The sequence below is a fragment of the Simochromis diagramma genome, unplaced genomic scaffold, assembly GCF_900408965.1.
Source record: "Simochromis diagramma unplaced genomic scaffold, fSimDia1.1 OVJJ01000321.1, whole genome shotgun sequence".
Taxonomy (NCBI): Eukaryota; Metazoa; Chordata; class Actinopteri; order Cichliformes; family Cichlidae; genus Simochromis; species Simochromis diagramma.
Window position 1 is genome coordinate 12,850,791 of NW_024386772.1, and position 17,534 is coordinate 12,868,324.

A 17,534-nucleotide genomic window follows, 5' to 3' on the forward strand; every position below is an offset into this window, starting at 1 on the left:
TACACTGTGACAGTCAGGTGTTCCACTGTTTTTAGCATGATGTTGAAGAGGTAAATTCGGATTTCTATTCCCTTGCAGCTGACCCAGAAAGCTTTATGACCAATAAACATGGATGTTCTGTCAACACTTTTTTAAATGCATTAAATAGTTTGCTGTGATTACTGTCAGACAGAAGGGTCAGTAGAGACTGAAGGCAAGTTGCAAGCCAGGGTTGTACTTTTGCTAACTTTTGTTTCTTTGTCATTTAGGACGATTAATGGGGATGTGCCTTTGGTCCAGTCGCCGTGCCAACAGCAGACAGAGGAGAACAGCTCCAGTGTTATATTGCCAGTCACTTCATCAGTATACATCTCAGCCTACTGAGCACACACAGATTGCTGCATCATTACTGCACAATAACTCCATCATTTTTTGAAAAAACAAAACTCCTTATCTTCTGTACAACCTTCTGGTTTCAGTACTGTATGCATGATATCATCTGTTGATCTCTATATCATCAAATTTGATTTTTTGAAATCATTCTGGGTTAAAAACATTTTTTTGTGTGCATAAAGAAATAATATCACTCTTTTCACAGTATTAATGGGAAGAAATCACCATCCAGTACAGCAATATTTATCAGGATATACAATGAAGCCATCTCAGTCATATTGCTTTAGAACAATCATAGGAACAATAATAGTGCTATATGCTACATTACCAGTTAACTCTGAGTGCTCAAAACCAGGCCGACCCGTGGTTTACTCTCACACCAAGCAAGTTTTAAATATCACACATGTACTTTTCATCTGTTTTTCTCTCTGTGTGATCATGGTTTGATAATGTGATACACGCTGGCAGTATCCTGAAGTACAAAACAAAAAAAAAAAGAAAATGTTTGTTTAGGTTTACATGTCAAAAAACAACCTGTACCTACACAGTGGACCACTGCTTGTATTTTATACTGACCAGTCATGGCAGCGCACTCAGCTCTGCAATAAAAAATGTTATATGGCAAAAAAAAAAAAAAGAAGATTTTTACGTCACCCAGCTGATAAAACCACTTGTCTTCCTGTTAAGTTGGGTTAAATCCACACGCTCACACATGCACAAGCACAAGTTTAGCAGCAAAAATCCACGCTGAGGATAAAACAGGGTCGCCAGTTTTCATGTTTAGCCATGAGCTGGAGTTTCTATTTACAGCAACATTACGTTATCTTCTCTTTATTAGCTGATATTTGCCTCGGAAGCCATTCTAACATAATTAGGTGCCAGGTACATATGATTCAATTTATGGCCAGTAGTAGTCTCATAGTTGGCAATCAAAGGTCAATACAAATAAACCACTTCCTTTTGAGTTTTAAGACAGGGCTTTATATACTTAAGGATGATTGTGTCTTTCTTTTTATTTATCGGGTAGATTAACTTTTAATTTAGACTCTTGTCGGTGTTCTGACTGTTTCGGGGATCTCCCTCATTAAATGAGCTAATTTTAGTATCTAATTTTTCCTACTAACAACTTATGATGGTGTTAATTAGACAACAGTACAGTATTAATAATTTACAATGCAGCCGTCATGTAGTTTCTTTGTAGAGCTACAGCGGTACCTTCAGTAATTCAGGCTTGATCTCACAAAATTTGTTTACAACCTCTGATGGACCGAAATGTTTACTTTGCTTAGGTGTCGTCAGGTTTTTTGTGATATATACTGTAAGTGATTGTGATTCTCAAAGGCCATACTTTTTTCTTCCTACTTTTGGATCAGATAAACTTGCCTTCCATTTGTTTTTATACAGTGAGTAAAGCTTTGTTTTGTTTCTGTCTTACTTTTTTCAACATTGTCTTGCAATAAACACCTTTTAAACTCATTTCTGCTTGTCTCTGTATGACTAAGAAAACTAGTCGATATGTGATTTTTTTTTTTTTTTAAATCCCCACTAACATTTGGTTTAATGTCCCTTAGCAAGGTTTCGTTTCCATCAATAAGCTTCTGGGATAATTCTAGCTGAATTTTTGACCACTGTACTTGGCAGAATTGGTAGAGTTAGTTTAAATTGGACATAACTTTTAAATCTAATCCACAAATATAAATAGCTTTGAGATTTGGGTTTTGGGAAGGCTATTCCAGAAGTTTAATGTTAGCCTACTTTATCCTGATATGAGTTTGGAAGCATTATCCTGTTGGAACGCCCAGTAAAAGAAATCATTAAAAGCCCCAAGTACCATAAAATTCATGCCCATGATGGTTAACAGTAGCTGCAGTTAAACTGTATTTGCAGCTTCAGTTCATTATAACTTCATATGTACTTTATTTTGTTTGGCCTGACTTTTTCCGTCCTGTGTTAATTCACATCACCAATATCCCATTTTTTCTTGTGAGTCAAACAGTTTATAAGCTGCGTTTTTCAACATAGTTATTTTTTTTAGCACTTAAGTTATTGAATTCTTTTATTGCTCATTATACAGTGCCAAGGAACATTTACCAACATATTTATTTCAATCAGTAGAGTTTAGTCATGTATACTCGTTTAATTTTATCGTCTTACTGTTTTGAATGAAAACTGCACTTTGACTTCCCGACCAGCAGGTGTCAGTGTTCAATTTTTCTCCGTCCAGCCGAGCCGTCTTCAATTTGATATTGTCGACTCTTCCTTGAACTCTGACCTGTCTGTAACCTTCAGCGTGCTTGTGAAAACAGAAGAGACGTGCTGTTAGCTGAAGCTTTATTAATATTATTATTGTTATTATTATATCATGGTAAGAGTACATTTGATACTTTTTTTGTTAATGTGCCAACACTGTTAGAGACTGCGGTTATTCCGGAAGCTTCCCTTGTGTGTTTGTCGCACATAAGACGTAAGACAGCTGTGCCTCCTCTTCACTGAGAGGTCTTTAATTTGATTTAGGGTTAAATTTAAACAGTTTTTTTAGTAAAGTCACATCCAGAAAGGATGTAGACGTGTGTGGAAAGCGTGTCGCTGTTTACAGATGTAATGCAGGTGTTGTTGACTGTAAAGTCACTTCTGGGTGTTTTTTGTGATTAACTCTGTCATTCCTGATGTGTTTTTTTCTCCTGTTGTAGGCTAAATATCTCGCACAAATCGTGGTGATGGGAGTTCAGGTGGTGGGACGTGCATTCGCTCGTGCTTTGCGACAAGAATACGCAGGTATGACCCGGAGTTAGTCGATTATTCGATTCTTGCGCAGAATACATTGTTACAAAGTACTAACCTAGTTTAACACCTGGCATAAGGTAATATAAGAAGTATCAGTTTACTTTCAGTAATATAGGGCCACACCCTGGCTGTAAGGTAAATTGTGCACACCATTATAGTTTTAGTTACCTTAGATAGAAGCACATTTTGTAATTTTCAGACAAATGTTGCACACAAAGTCACAAGTCTGATCCGCATTTTTTTATCACCATTACATGTTCACTGGCCTCATGTCTACCTTTAATTCTTCATGGCATAGGTTCACGAAGCTGCTGTAAATATTCCTCAGATCAGTTCTCTATTGGATTTAGATCTGAGGACTGTTGGAAGCAGGGAGGGATGGACATGGTCAGCAACAATACTAAATTAGCAGCCGGTGTTGTCTTCTGCTGCTGTAGCTCACCTGCTTCAAGCTTTGATGTGTCCTCTGCCTACCTTAGATCTAATGAGTGATTCTTTGAATTACTGTTGCTTTCCTGTCAGCTCCAAGCAGTCTTCCCATTCTCAATGTTGATGGCCTCGGGCATCAGCCAAGTACTTTCACCTAGACATCAGCCTGGATATTTTCTCATTTTTTAACATTCTCCATAAACCCTACGTAAAATCATAGTAGATCAGCATGCAATATTTGAACTTCAGCATGTCATCTTGACCACATCTGCATGTCTCAGTGCATTGAGTTGTTGCCATGTAATTGGCTGATTAGATAGATCCTGGCATTAATTAATGGGAACTAATGTACCTAAGTGGCAGGTAGGTGTATGTGTGTCTGTGTGCATGTGAATCACATTTGTTTTTGTTGTGTTTTGCTACACAGCCAGTCAAGCTGCAGCGCAGGCCAGGGGCCGTTCGGGTCAGGAGTCGGCCGCAGCCTCCAGCATCACTGGAATTAGTTTGCAAGAGGCCCAGCAGATCCTCAATATCTCCAAACTTAGCCCTGAAGAGATTCAGAAGGTACAGTCACACTAGTGATCCTTTTAGATCCTTTTAAGGTTGAAATTGGTCTGGAGATCTTAGAAGCTTTTTTTTTTTTTAAATACCATCTGATGTGGAAGCTTTTTACTCTTACACGGTTATTAAAACAAAGCTGAAGTACTTTTCTTTTACTTCTGAATCTCTGATGTCATGTCACTGATGTGATTTGATAGAATATTTGGTTAAAAAGTGTGTGTTTCTGCTGGGAATAATTAAATGGAGTCAGATGCTGTCACTAGAATACTAACACTGAAGCATTTCTCTTCACCAGAACTACGAGCACCTTTTTAAAGTCAATGACAAGTCAGTGGGCGGTTCCTTTTACCTACAGTCAAAAGTAAGTGCTCTAAACCTGCATTCACTTTCACTTTCCAGACATTTTTTTAAATGTGTACAGTTAAGGCAGCATGAACATAAAAATTGGTACATTGTTTTTGCTTGTCTAAAGATGAAATCAGCACCAAAAATTAAATAAATAATTAAAAAGTACAATTTTATACCTGTAGGTGTCAGAGTTTTGAGTCTCAAACTCGGATCTTTCTTCTGCCAGATATTGTGTAGACAGAGCTAGCTGTTCTAAAAGGTTTTTTAAACTGTTGCAAAAGGCATTTTCACCCTTTTTTTGCTGTTCTCTTGGGTTCTGATGATGCAACGACGAATCCAAACAAACCAAAAGGAATCTCTACCAAGAGGCTGAGAACATTCGCTCCACTTATTGGTCAGATGTGTCTGAGAACTGAGGAAGTATCGAAATAAAAGATATATATCGTGTCAATTTAAAGTGGCACAACATCAGAGTTGGCATTTGCTCATAATGGTGGAAATGATAGAAATACACCAAAACCATAACTTTGCTCTTTGTGTTGAATTTCCTCTCATTCACACTTTGCTTGGGGAAAGCACTCAGCAGAATAAAGTAGTTCATGTTGATCATGTAGCACAGATCTTGTGACGGTTGCAGGTTTCAGTGCCCTGCCTTCTTCCACAATACAAAGTTAACTGGCCATACGAGCTGTTTAGTTCCTGAGGGAAAACTAACCAGTCTGATCAGACTGAACTAAAGAGTGATGATGTTAAACGACTCTGATGCTGACAGATTCCCTCAGAAACTGTTTATTCTCAGAGATGCTGTTTGTGTTCAAAATACCTGTTTTAATATTTTTTTAATTACATTATAAATACACTGTTTATTATATTAAGCATTCACATTGAGTGAATCCTCTCCATGGTGAGCGCACAGTGCTGTGGGAAAGTATTTTCCCTCTTCCTCATTTTTTTGTTTTTGGTTTTTTGTGTACTTGTAACTTCCAAAACTTTTATCTTCTATTTTTCTGTTTCCTAAGCTTTTAAAATTTCTAGATTAACATGCAAAAGATAGATAATATCGATCTATCTTTGCTTATTTTCTCTGAATTCTTAACCTGAAGGCATCAAAATGTGTCCGTTCCAGTTACGATGCAAACGGTTGTAGTGGCAACTTGATTTAAAAACTCCACTATGTTCACAAGAAAAAAAGAATTGCCACAGGCTAAAGACAGAAAAGTCACTGTGGGGCAGATTTCACTGGCTGACTGGTCAGATCGGACCAAAGTTCATGTTTGAAAGCTCAGTGTTTTTTTTTGCTCTCAGGACCAGCCCTGATAGTTTCTATGACAGATGTGCAAATACAAACTTCTCACTCCTATTTTAGTCTTCTCATTGAATATCAAGTAACACGTGGGTGCAGTTGACTCTTTGTAATGAGTAATGTTTGACGTTCAGTCAGTTGCTCTGTACTTCCTCTTTACTGTGACTAATTTGTATTTTAAAAACATTGAAGTCACCTCTTTCTCTTTGTCATCACTGTTTTTGTTTGTGTGTAGGTGGTGCGAGCAAAAGAGCGTCTGGACGAGGAACTAAGTATACAGAAAAAAGAAGAAAAGCAGCAATCACAGCAGAACACGGAAACATGAAGGACAAAGCGATGCCCGGTCTTTCCTCTCCCCATCCTCTGTAAATTATAACCCAATTAAAAGTCTTCTCCTTTTCTCTAGTTTTGACTTTGTGACACTTTTTTTGCCAAGCAATGAGGTGCAAAAAAGGAAACTATAATTCTAAACATACAATTTTAGCTTATGTGCTGAATTTAACTGCATCGAGTTGAATGTTAATCAGGTTATTCTGGGTTGGTTTTCACCTGTTTTAATGTATATGTGAGAGAAATGAAATGAAAATGCACACAAAAGTATCAAATGCAGCTTTATTAAACATTTTTTTGTTTTCATTGACATTATTATCAATATCGTAATAAAATTCCTCTAAAACAGGAGAACGCCGCTATGTTGTACCAATTGGAGACTTTTACAACTCTAAAATTCTGCATGTTCGACCATAGAACATGACGCCAGGAAAAAAAAATATATTTTCATATAATCATTTTCTTTTTCATAGTGTATAACTTCTATATTTACCTATAATAATAAAAAGGCACTTGGAAAAATTAAAATACTGACATAATATCTCACAAATGTGCAAAAAAACAGAACTTGGAACAGGCCTTGCGTGGCCTTAGTCTTATCATTAACCCTTTGTGCAACGCCGTAGCGCTTTCGGTCAGCGGCGCCCCTTTTACCCTGACCCGACTCGCTGACAGCTTTTTTTTGCCCTGGATTTCAGCTCCACGTGTCTCAACGTGAAGTGTTAAAATCTGCAGGAGCGCGTACCACTTTTTCTTTTTATGCTATATGAAAAATAAGATTTTAGAATTCAGACATTTTAGCGACTCCGAATGACTTTTTACAATGACTTTGTTCCCAAAAACAACCGACGAATAACGCACTACGCTGAGAAAAGACGTGACAGCATCACTTTATCTACACTCGCTATAAAGGGGGGAGGGGGGCGGTTTATTACAGGCTGAGCTCAAAGGGTTAATGGATCGTACAGCTTATTTAGTATTAAAGATGTGTGGACCCTGGAAGGATCCGTGTCAGTATCGTTCAGATTTCTGCAGCCACGCCGAGTCTCTGTCCCTGGCTTCGACCAGCAAGAGGAAGAGACAGACAGGGGAGGTGGAGGAGGAAGAGGAGAGCCGCAGCATCTGTGGGTTTCACTGTTGCCATGGAAACCGTGTCTAGCCTACTTAACACCTGTTTTGGTGACATCACACGCCAGGATTGTCCACTCAAAGAGCGAGAAATTCTTTTCAATTCAATACCCACCCGGACTCCAAAGACAGGCCAATGGTGTGTGTGTGTGTGCGTGTGTGTGGTGATTTGGGGGGGGGGGGTCTCTGAGATAATAATGACTAACAAAATTACTGAGGCAGAAACACAGGTAGGCTGTGAATCCTGGTGGACCTGTGGGCAGCACAAACTCAGGCACGGGGGTTTATACTTGTTTTGTTTGCTGTGAAAGTGGCCTTTTTACTATCCCTGTCAAAACAAGAAAAGCTTTTTGGCCGGGAGGTGGGGGAGTTGAGCCTGTAGGTTTAATCTATAAAAAAAAAAAGAAAGAAAAAAACCCAGAGGGCAGCTAGAGTTCAGTGGCCTAGTTTTCTGCAGGCTGGTATGCCTCTGAGTGGCTGCCACATTGGGCACAGCACAGCACAGCGACTTCAGAGCTGAGAGGGCCGTTTGCTGGGGTAGGTGGCCAGATGGAGAGTGGCTGCGCTGCACAGCCATCCTCCACTGGCATACAGCCTCTGCTCTCATCTCTCCCCGTCCCTTGTCTATTCATTTATTCATTCAGCCAAGCCTTTCTCTTTGCTCTCACGCTCTCTCAGTGCTGCCCAACATTTCACAGTCAGATGTTTTCCTTTTTGTTGTTTTTTTGTTTCGGATACTCTCTCAATAAAGACATTTATTATGCTCACACTCCCTCAGTGGCACACACCGGTGTGTTTGTCTTGGAGGACTGTAATGTCAAAGCAGTGGTTCCAACCTTTTGGCTTAAGACAAAAGGGATCAAATCTGCAGTTATGGCCTCGAAATCAGGGTTGCCAGGTTTTGGTAGAATCTGTAAAGTTTTGGAAGTGCTGCCTCTTGTTTGTTCTGCATGAAAATTGCACACATCATTCATTTGAACCCAAACCTACTGAACAGATTACAGATCACTGTGTCTGCCACTTTGTCTTTTTGCACAGTGTATGGTCTTAGTCTTAATATATGTTCAGCAGATCCCCCAAACACTGATACCGTTCCTTACAACACGGTTTCATTTTAACTCTTTAAGAAATTTAACAGCGTAAGCTGTATAGGCAGAGCTCACTTCTGATGCAAACCCAGTCATTTTGCTCTGGAAGCAGATCTGCAATATGACAGAAAAGACTCAAAGAGAAACAAAGGTTACCCATAGAAGGCATCCAAATGGGAGGAGTTAAGGAGTTTGTGACACTGTATAGGAAACCACACAGAGACTCACAGAGACTTAACTGTCTCTGTGAGGTTACGCTCGGGAAAGGCAGTGTGTTAAAGTACATGATAACATACTACAATGGAAAAAATTGGCCATAGGTGTGAACAGTGGTCTGTCTCTCTGTTAGCCCTGTGACAGACTGGTGAGCTGTCCTTTTGCCCAGTAAAAGCTGGGATACGCACCAGCACCCCTACTAATCCTGAAGAGGATGGATGGGTGGATGACAGCACTAGATGATAGAGATCACTTGAATTATTAAAATGATCCTGAGGGGCAAAAGAATCACACTGGATTCATTATTCTAGAAAGACTAAAGATTATTCACATATAGGTTTAATGGCAAAATAACGGGCTGGCAAACAGACTTAGTGTCATCCACTGATCTACTGAAGCATTTTTAAAGTTTTTAAAAATTATTACCCATCCCTTCAGATTTATAATAATATCCCTTTTCTCTCCCAGATGTCAGATTGGGCACCACTGCTGCTGGAAAACCAACCAAAGCTCTCCCTCTCTTCGACTCTTCGACCTCTCGAAAGACTCATCCTCGACAGCAGAAAGCTGATTTGCAGAGCAGCCATGACAGAACACAAGAAGCATCTTCAACATTAGAAAAAATGTCTCGTCTGAACAACAGCAAAACAAAAAGAGAGAGAAAAAAAACACGAAACAGCAATAACTGAATGTATCGCCCCCTTGGATAAAGTGATGAAAAAAGGAGACAGCCAATGAAGCGGAAGGAGAGGGGAGGGCTGGGGTTTATGTCAGTCTCTTGAGGGAATGTTCCTTGTGTTATGATCCTCCTCTCCCGCTCCTCGACCTCTCTCTTCTGTGCACGCAGCAATCAAAGTCAGTGTCACGGACAATTACTGAGCGACAGGCGTCTGGAAGGACCCACAGCAGGAAAAAAACGGACTGAGAGCAAAACAACTGATCAAAGAACCGTGTAACATTTCATAAGAACACACAAGGGATATAGTTTGTGATAAGTGCATGTTGACAGCTTTATCAAACCATGAGAAGAAGTTTCCCAGAAGTTAAGTGAGTCTTTTTTTGTTGTTGTTTTGTCCATTTTTGCCCCTTTGGACAGAGTAAATTGAGGCAGTTTGCAATAGTGTGGCTTCATAGTCAGTCCAGCTGTATGTGGCACTGAGTGCATAACACCCCCCCCCCCCAAAAAAAAAACAACACACCTCCACCCCTCCTCTGTGGCACAATGCGAACATCCCGCTTGCAGTTTTCCAGGTACTTTTGGCACAGTGTGAAAACTTGTTGAACTCGGGACAAATATTCGACCAGTGGCTCCGGGTTGGACCTCGACTGGATGACCACCTGTTTTTCACAGCTGGTTTTGGGTCGGGTTACTTAAAAAAAAAAAAAAAAATACAAGACAGTAGTGTTTATCGCCACAGTGGCCCTTTCATACGCAAACTGGCCGTGTTGATTCAATTACGGGAAAGCAGCTGGACAATCCAGGAGAAAAAACAGTGCTAGTTCTGTAAAAGGCAAGCAGGACGTCGTGTGTGTCACGTCCTACTAGGAGGGGGGTTGGAGGGTGTCGGCTACACCACAGTGCCTTAAATCTCACTTGAAAATCGATTGGCGATTGCCAGGTGATGTAACACCGTTTGTCTATGTTATGTCCTCAGTTCGCTCCGTGCCCCTAAAAGCCCCTAGTCTGCACACCTCGTACACATTCTGGTGGACTAGGCTGGTCTGTGTTGGTCACCCTCTCCCCAAACTGGGGACAGATTGTCAATAGTTAGCAGCAGTTTTGAGGTTTCGATACTATAGCCAGTTGACGCTATTATTCGCTGTGTTTAATGGTCTCGTCCCCCCGCACAAATACATTTGAGTTCACTTGCTTTGGTTTGGCAAGCTTGTCTGGATCGTATTAATCACAGCGCCCTGCGAGAAATAGGTCAAAACTTGAGAATCCCCCTCTTTGCCTAAATGTGAGCGCGTCACTTATTTTGTGTGTGTGTTTGTGTGTGTGTGTATCTCACTGCGAAGCTGGAGGCACACTGTCAAAGTACAGTCTTATAAATACTTGTCAATGAAGGAGGACTTTTGTAAGAACACAGAGCACTAAGACTGTCACGTTCATGGTCCTTGTCCATAGAAACAGCAAACAGGAATGAGTAGAGTATAAAATAAGAGAGGAAAGAGGAGCCTGTTGTAAGGCCTTAGCCATACAAGTTTCCTGAACAGAGCATTTGGGCCTCAAGTTTAGTTTTTTGCCAACAATGCGATAGGCTTCTGTTGCACGCTCATTCTTGTGAGGTGTAGTATTTTCACTTGTTTTTGCTGATTGCCGATTTGATGAGTATGCTTTTATTCTTTAAGTGTCTCTATCCCAATGCATTGCCTGGATTTGATTGTGCGAGCCAATCCCTATCACCTTTGACTGCCCAGACCCTCACTATGGCATTGACCCTCCCATCCCAACCCCCTGAGCTCTTCTGGAATGTGTGTTAGTAAAACGTGTGTGTGTGTGTGTGTGTGTGTGTGTGTGTGTGTGTGTGTGTATCAGTTGACCACAGCTGGCTTGAGCACCACAGTGCCTGGGGGGATGACGACCCAGGACAAAGGATCATGAGACCCTCCTGTGGAGAGGTTCAGGGCCCCCCCAGTCACCTCATTCTCTGCCTCCTCTCCTTTGCCCTTCTTTGCATGGTGGTTCTGGGCCCCGCACTCGGATGCGGGCCCCAGAACCGGCACCATCGGCAGGCCCAGGGCCGAGGAGGGAAACGCGGGGGAGAGAAGATGGGACTTTGTGAGACCCAGCGGGGAGCCGTTGAAAGAGAGGATGGATGTTCCTCCCAAGCTGCCAGGAGGGGAGTTGGCACAGCCCAGTGTGCTGAGGTCCAGGGGCCGAGAACTGAGTGGGGACAGGGGCAGGCTTCCACCCAGGCCCTGCAGAGCATGGCCTCCCAGGAGAGCAGCCGCTGCCCCCGGGATTATAATGTGGGCTCCGCTCACATAGGACAACTCTGAATCTTTCCCACCACCACTAGTAAACCCCCCGCTCTGACTTCCCTTTAACAGGGAGCCCACTCCACCCGAGGAGCCCTGCTCCTGAGTCACAAAGTGGCCGTGGGCTTTGATGTGCTTGCGGAGAGAGCTGGGATCTGTGTAGCGCTTCAAGCAGCCCACCATCTTGCAGTAGTAGGGCTTGTCCACATAGTGCGTGCGTGTGTGTTTGAAGCGGTCGCTGGAGTTGGAGTAGCGCTTGTTGCAACCCTCATACGGACAAATGTAGGGCTTTTCACCTGCAGGGGGAGAGATGATACAGATGTTTAGATTCATTCAGAAAATCTTAAAAATCTACTCCACAAAAACAAAAGCCTTTGTAGGAATTAAGTAGAGACTTTATATGAAGGATTTCACAGCCTCAAGCTGAGTGTTTTTGCAGTCATCGTCTTAGTTTTTTGAAACCAAACAGCTGTTATCTATTGACTCTCCAATCACAAGTCAGCCAATGAGCACAGCTCGGTTTAGCCTGCTTTCTTACTCTAATGGAGACCACCATTTACAAAAGGTCATGTTTTATTTAATATGACCCGATAGAAGCCATCAAAAACACAAGCTGACTATTATAAAGAACTTCCTTATTAATTTTTACTTTACAGTTTAACTGTATAGCAAACACTGCCTCAGATATCTGTCAGTACTCACTGGGCTCTGACCACTGACCTGTGTGTGAGCGGTTGTGTATCTTGAGATTCTCCAGGCGCGAGAAGCTCTTGTTGCAGGTGGGACAGCGATGGGGTTTCTCATTAGTGTGAGTGCGAATGTGGATGAGCATTTTGTACCTGCGGCACACACAAACAAAAAAGCTTTAAATCTATTTCTCACTTGTTGAATTTCCCCCCTCAGAGACAAAAAGAACCGTTTTCAACTCACCTAGCATTAAACCCTCTCCCGTTGCGAGCACAGCCCTCCCAGTGGCAGCAGTACCCAGAATCCTTTTCAGGTTTGACGTGGAAGTCGTTAACGTGGTCCACCAGGTCTTGCAGGGAGTCAAACAGCAGATGGCACTAAGGGAGGGAAAACATTTGAATATAATCTTGTGACAAAGCAGTTGTTTTGATTTGATTCGAACTTCCCTGCAAGGGCATCAGAAAAAGCTTTACCTTCTTCCAACGACAGGCTAGCTGTTCATCTGCTGAAAGATCTGGAGAGGATCTCTTGTCACTAGTCTGGCCAATGAACATAGAGGATGGAAGGTGAAGTCCTGTCCCATGTCCTATTGGCACAAAGAACTGGAAGGCCTGTGAGATATGAGAATTCTGGTAAAAACAAACCAAAAAAAAAAAGAGGGAAAACAGCAACAGAGTTATTAAACTGCTGCACAAGCTTTACTGTATATCATAAAACCCAGAAAATGAAAGGATATATGTAAATAACACTCAGCTGCCACTGTCCATAGTTATGATCGTATAAGGGTGAAACCTTCTGTTTAGTACTAGCTGTTGCACTTCCAGCTTTAAAGCTGTGGAGTGTGCTGCATTTGAAAAGCAGACAGGTGCTGATGGACGGACTGACTGACAAAGTAAAAGTGTTGCTTTTTATCAATGGAGTACTGAACTGCAGATTCATGTCCTTCCCTTCAAAAAAAAATCCCTTCTTCTTTTCCTCTAGTAGTTTCCCGCTGTGCACTACAAAACCTCCCTACATCCCTGAGCTCGGCATGAGAGATGTAAGATTCGCTGGATCTCAGCTGGGGCTCAAAGATCTAATGCACCAGCTCACCCACACACACACACTCATACACACACAGTTTATCTTAGCTCGAGGAGAGAACGGGAAGGATGAAATGCTGCGTTTACAAAGAGCTGCACAGGTACACGGAGATTTCAAGGGGAGCACAGACGGAGAAAAAGGGCGTACAGAGAGATCACAGTCTTCAGTGTGAGAATGCGCAGGTGACAAATTTCATAAAATGACGCCGTTTCCCTGCACTGAGCTGCAGCTCTGTGTGCAAAAAGTGTGTGAGCTACTTTGTAAGAGGTCTTATTTTTGGGTGTGACGGTAAGATAGACTGATAGTCTCCAATCTATGTCCACAGGGATAAGTTAAGTGTGTGCTGCGGTGGGTTTGGGTTGGAGGGATGTGAGACTCAATAAGATGTGGGGCGACTGAATGGCCCCAGCCAGCATGCCTCAATTCAATTGCGTGGGAATTGAATTAGGCGGCGTGAGGTCTGCATGTCTTAAATCCGATTATAAATGTACACACCAACATCCATACACACACACACATCATGCCAGCAGGGCCACTGAGTCCAAGTTGCACAGACAAAGGTATTTGTTGGGGACACAAGAGGTGTTTGATAAGACTTTACCCCCTCACTCTGCCACTCTGTCTCACACAGAGGCCTCCCACCCTTTCCATAGCCTGATTCCCTTATGTGAGTGTGACACAACCCGATGTTGTTCCTGATTTGCTGACCCTAGCAGGCTGACTCACTCCTAGCTGTCGACAGGAAAGTGTGCTCACTCACCGCTGCAGTGAGAGACGGTGTTCATTTTAACAACAACTTGGAGGTGAACGAAGAAAAGAGTATGAGAAAATGTGGATTTGGAGCACTTATGTTTGCTTGTCAGAGTGTGTGTGTGAGTGAATTTGAGCTCTGATATACTCACGCCTGAAGGGATGTAGTTTCCGTTGGTCATTTCTGGAGAGCTTGGGGTGTGGCGGGAGGATGGAGACATGCTCAGGTCCACTGCAGGGGGGGTGGGAGTGTCTGTTCGATCATGAGGGACCACCTGCATGCCTATGAAAACACAACACAGGGACACTAGCCTCAGTGTGTCCACTTAAACATAGAAACAGTTGTGTTGTGGTTTGTTATTACTCACCTGTGTGTGGAGATGCTGGTGAGGCAGGCTCTATGACTGCTGTCCCATCATCTGCCATGTGGAGCTGGCGAGCATGTTTGGGGTGCAGCGGTGAGAGAAGAGGATTGCGCGCCCCTCTGTCCTTCCCGTTGGCCCTCCGAGGAAGCTTCAGGTCCAGAGGCTCGTCCAGCGACAGCATGATCGCAGACCTCCCTCCTGCAAGTGCGTGCAAGCTCGGCGTTAATATACACCTGCAATACTGCGCACGTAAATGTTGTTGAAAGTATCTCCCTTTCCACGATCCCACTGGGGAAGAAATACCTTAAACATTGCCGAACCGACCACAATCATAAACTGAAACACCGAGTAAGCCAAAGAATAATAAACACAGACACACACACACACACACACTGAGGGCCCAGTGACCCCTCTTCTTTTTTTTTCTTCGACCTTTACGAACACTCATCCTGAGGAATGTCTACAATCCAATCCAGATGGTCACCCCCACCGCTAGCCTGACTTCTCTCCACCCCTCAGCCACTCTTTCGCTCCGTCACTTCACCCCCACCCCTGTGACCGTGCACCTTCAGACACCGTAGACCTTTGAGACCAAACCCTGAAGGTCTTTAAGTTCAGCTGTACCCACTGCATTTATCTCCTCCCTCCTCTAAAAACACTGACCTCTGGACCCAGACTGGGGGCTGTGGGCATGACTCTTCTTCTAACTCTCATTCTGACTCAGGAACTGGACACCTCCATGAAGCCCATTGTTATATTTATGAGTTCAAATCCTTAACAATAACTTCCTAAATAAAAAATCACATTCTTTTGACTAAATGAATTAGGAATTCTATTGTGGTCCAGACAGTTTTTGCGGCTTCAGTTCATTTTCTAAATTCCCTGGTGTGCAGCTCAATAGCAACTTGGACTGGTCACAGGCAGGTGGTGTACAGTAAGGGACAAAGAGTTTCTGTCCTAAGGAGACTAAGGTAATTCAACAGCTGTAAACACCTGCTGTTTACCATACGGTGGTGGCCATTGCTCTGTTTTTTTTGTTTTTTTGCTGTGGCCTACTGGGAAGAAGGTGTAGACAAACTTATCAAGAGCGCTGACTCTGCGTGGACTCTGCAGCCGGGTATGAAAGCTGTCGGAGCTGAAATCAGTTATGATAAACCCTGCACACCCACTCCAAACCCTGAGGCTGTTTGGTCTTTATCATATTACTACAGTCATAGATTGAATGGAAGTGATGGACTTGTCCACAAACGTTGGCGAGCTACACTCTGAGCTGTACTGAAAGCATAAATGGAGACCATTCGCCCTCAAAGTCCAAGATGTACCTTATGAAACAAGCTGGCTGCTGCGCTGAGGCACAGCTTTTACTCTAGCAACACTTTTTTTATTGCACTTTACCAAATTGTACTACTGCTCGGCTAGTAGTTAGCAACTATTTGCAGACATATGTGAAAAACTACAGTAACTTTAGTAATCTGCTAACAACAAAAGCAATCACTAAGAAGTTTTTGGTACATTGCCCTCTTTGAATCTGATTTCCCCCACCGAGAGCAGGCAACCTCCAGGAACCACTGCTATCCAGTCAGGGAATACATATTTTTCACTAGTAACCGATGGCTGTATCACGTCTATTATGTCTAACTGTCATCCACATGACGTCTGTGAGAAACCTCAGTACACCCCCATTTTATGATAAACGCTTAATTTTAGAGTTCAAAATGTGTTCTGGAGTATTTTTAATTCTACTGTTTCCAACTCAAAAAACCTATGTTTGGGTTTGAGTGAGTGAAATTCTGGCAGTTTATCAGTATGTTATTTTGCATTAATTGGCAAAAACCTGTGTCACCCATGCAGTCTATGTGAGGGATGTCAAACATAAGGTCCAGGGGGCAAAATCAGCCCGCCAAAGAAACCAATCCGACCCACTGAACGGCTCGGGAAAATCTACGTTTTATAGCTTTTCTAAGTGACAGAACTCCAGCATGGCCATGGCTACAATAAAGTGATTAATTAATAAACAATTAAATGACAGAAAGTTCCTGGTTTTACACTATCTACTATAGAAAGTGCTGAAAAAAGACTGTTTCTGTTAATTAATAAAAACTTTCAGTTTTATATTACAGGACAGTCTGGCCAATAAGCTACCAGAACTACTACTTCTTTCTGTAATTGTCCACATTCATGTCTTAGAATTTAAGCCCAAAGAGTTGTGCTCACAGATTTCTTTCCTTTTCTCAGGAGCAGCATTTCTTTATCACGTAGAAAGACTGAGATGTTTTATTAAGATTGCACTTCTTTTTCTTTTATTAAGATATCTTGGGGATTAATTAAACTTGTTTACACTGACAGAAAGGAGACTTTCACAGGTCTGGCCCACTTAAAAATGACTTTCTCATCCCTGGTCTACAGATTCAGTATGCTGACCAAAGTTGCTGGCATTATCTGACAGCTAATAATCCCAGCCTGCCATGTAAATGTTTTTATTGCTATAGTGGCAGCTACAAAGACTATCATTTACATACAGTCTATGCCATACAATTTTGAATGTTTAAGCCAAGCTATCCTCTGAACATAAAGTCCTAGGATTCAGTGCTTCTCTACACAAACATCTTCTCCATCTGTACAGTTGCAGTTTTATAATTTCTTATTTTAAGTGTCTATAAAGTGTATACCATATGCACACAGATTCTTGCAGAAATACATGCTTGCTCACACATGCATACAAGCAATTGCTCAAACTGTAATTTCAAAAATTATCCATCTGTTCTCCCTCTCCTTCGCACACATGCCGAGACACACTCATAGAAGGGATGGCTAGTCGTGAATGGTGGGCTTTCAGTGCAACTGGCTAGCAGCCACATGAGAAGCCCTTGTTTCTGGGAGGCATGGAGCAGGGAGGTCACCAGGTTCGCCATCCCAACGAGGGATCGCCAACAGCTCACACACACACAAATACAGACACACAGCCAGGGGGTTGGGAGGGGTGTAAAGACTCAATCAGCCATAGATAAGAGGATGATAGTTCACACACGTACTGATGCAAACAGAAGAAGGCACTGTATGAGAGCAGCGTCATCGGTGAGATGAGCTGTGATGCATGAAGAGACACCC

The 17,534-nt window shown here is 42.4% G+C and overlaps 2 protein-coding genes across 5 annotated transcripts in view; one reads left to right on the forward strand and one right to left on the reverse strand.

Moving 5' to 3' along the window:
* Positions 1-6,202, forward strand: part of LOC120745160 (mitochondrial import inner membrane translocase subunit TIM16-like) — a 111,299-nt gene extending 105,097 nt beyond the window's left edge. Inside the window, exons 1-5 of one of the 3 annotated variants that reach the window (XM_040049869.1) lie at positions 2,607-2,737; positions 3,063-3,147; positions 4,013-4,149; positions 4,442-4,507; positions 6,033-6,202. In XM_040049869.1, coding sequence (XP_039905803.1) covers positions 2,735-2,737; positions 3,063-3,147; positions 4,013-4,149; positions 4,442-4,507; positions 6,033-6,122 — 381 coding nt within the window. In that variant the 5' untranslated portion in view covers positions 2,607-2,734 and the 3' untranslated portion in view covers positions 6,123-6,202. Of the gene's footprint in view, positions 1-248; positions 1,849-2,606; positions 2,738-3,062; positions 3,148-4,012; positions 4,150-4,441; positions 4,508-6,032 lie in introns of those variants that run through there. The other 2 variants (XM_040049878.1, XM_040049860.1) reach the window with 2 other exon arrangements.
* A 193-nt stretch (positions 6,203-6,395) lies between these two features.
* Positions 6,396-17,534, reverse strand: part of glis2b (GLIS family zinc finger 2b) — a 29,602-nt gene continuing 18,463 nt past the window's right edge. The window contains exons 3-8 of one of the 2 annotated variants that reach the window (XM_040049920.1): positions 14,430-14,624; positions 14,214-14,344; positions 12,702-12,839; positions 12,472-12,605; positions 12,262-12,380; positions 6,396-11,837 (exon numbers count right to left, since the gene is read on the reverse strand). In XM_040049920.1, the coding sequence (XP_039905854.1) occupies positions 11,095-11,837; positions 12,262-12,380; positions 12,472-12,605; positions 12,702-12,839; positions 14,214-14,344; positions 14,430-14,624 (1,460 nt within the window). In that variant the 3' untranslated portion in view covers positions 6,396-11,094. Of the gene's footprint in view, positions 11,838-12,261; positions 12,381-12,471; positions 12,606-12,701; positions 12,858-14,213; positions 14,345-14,429; positions 14,625-17,534 lie in introns of both variants that reach the window. The other variant, XM_040049915.1, reaches the window with a different exon arrangement.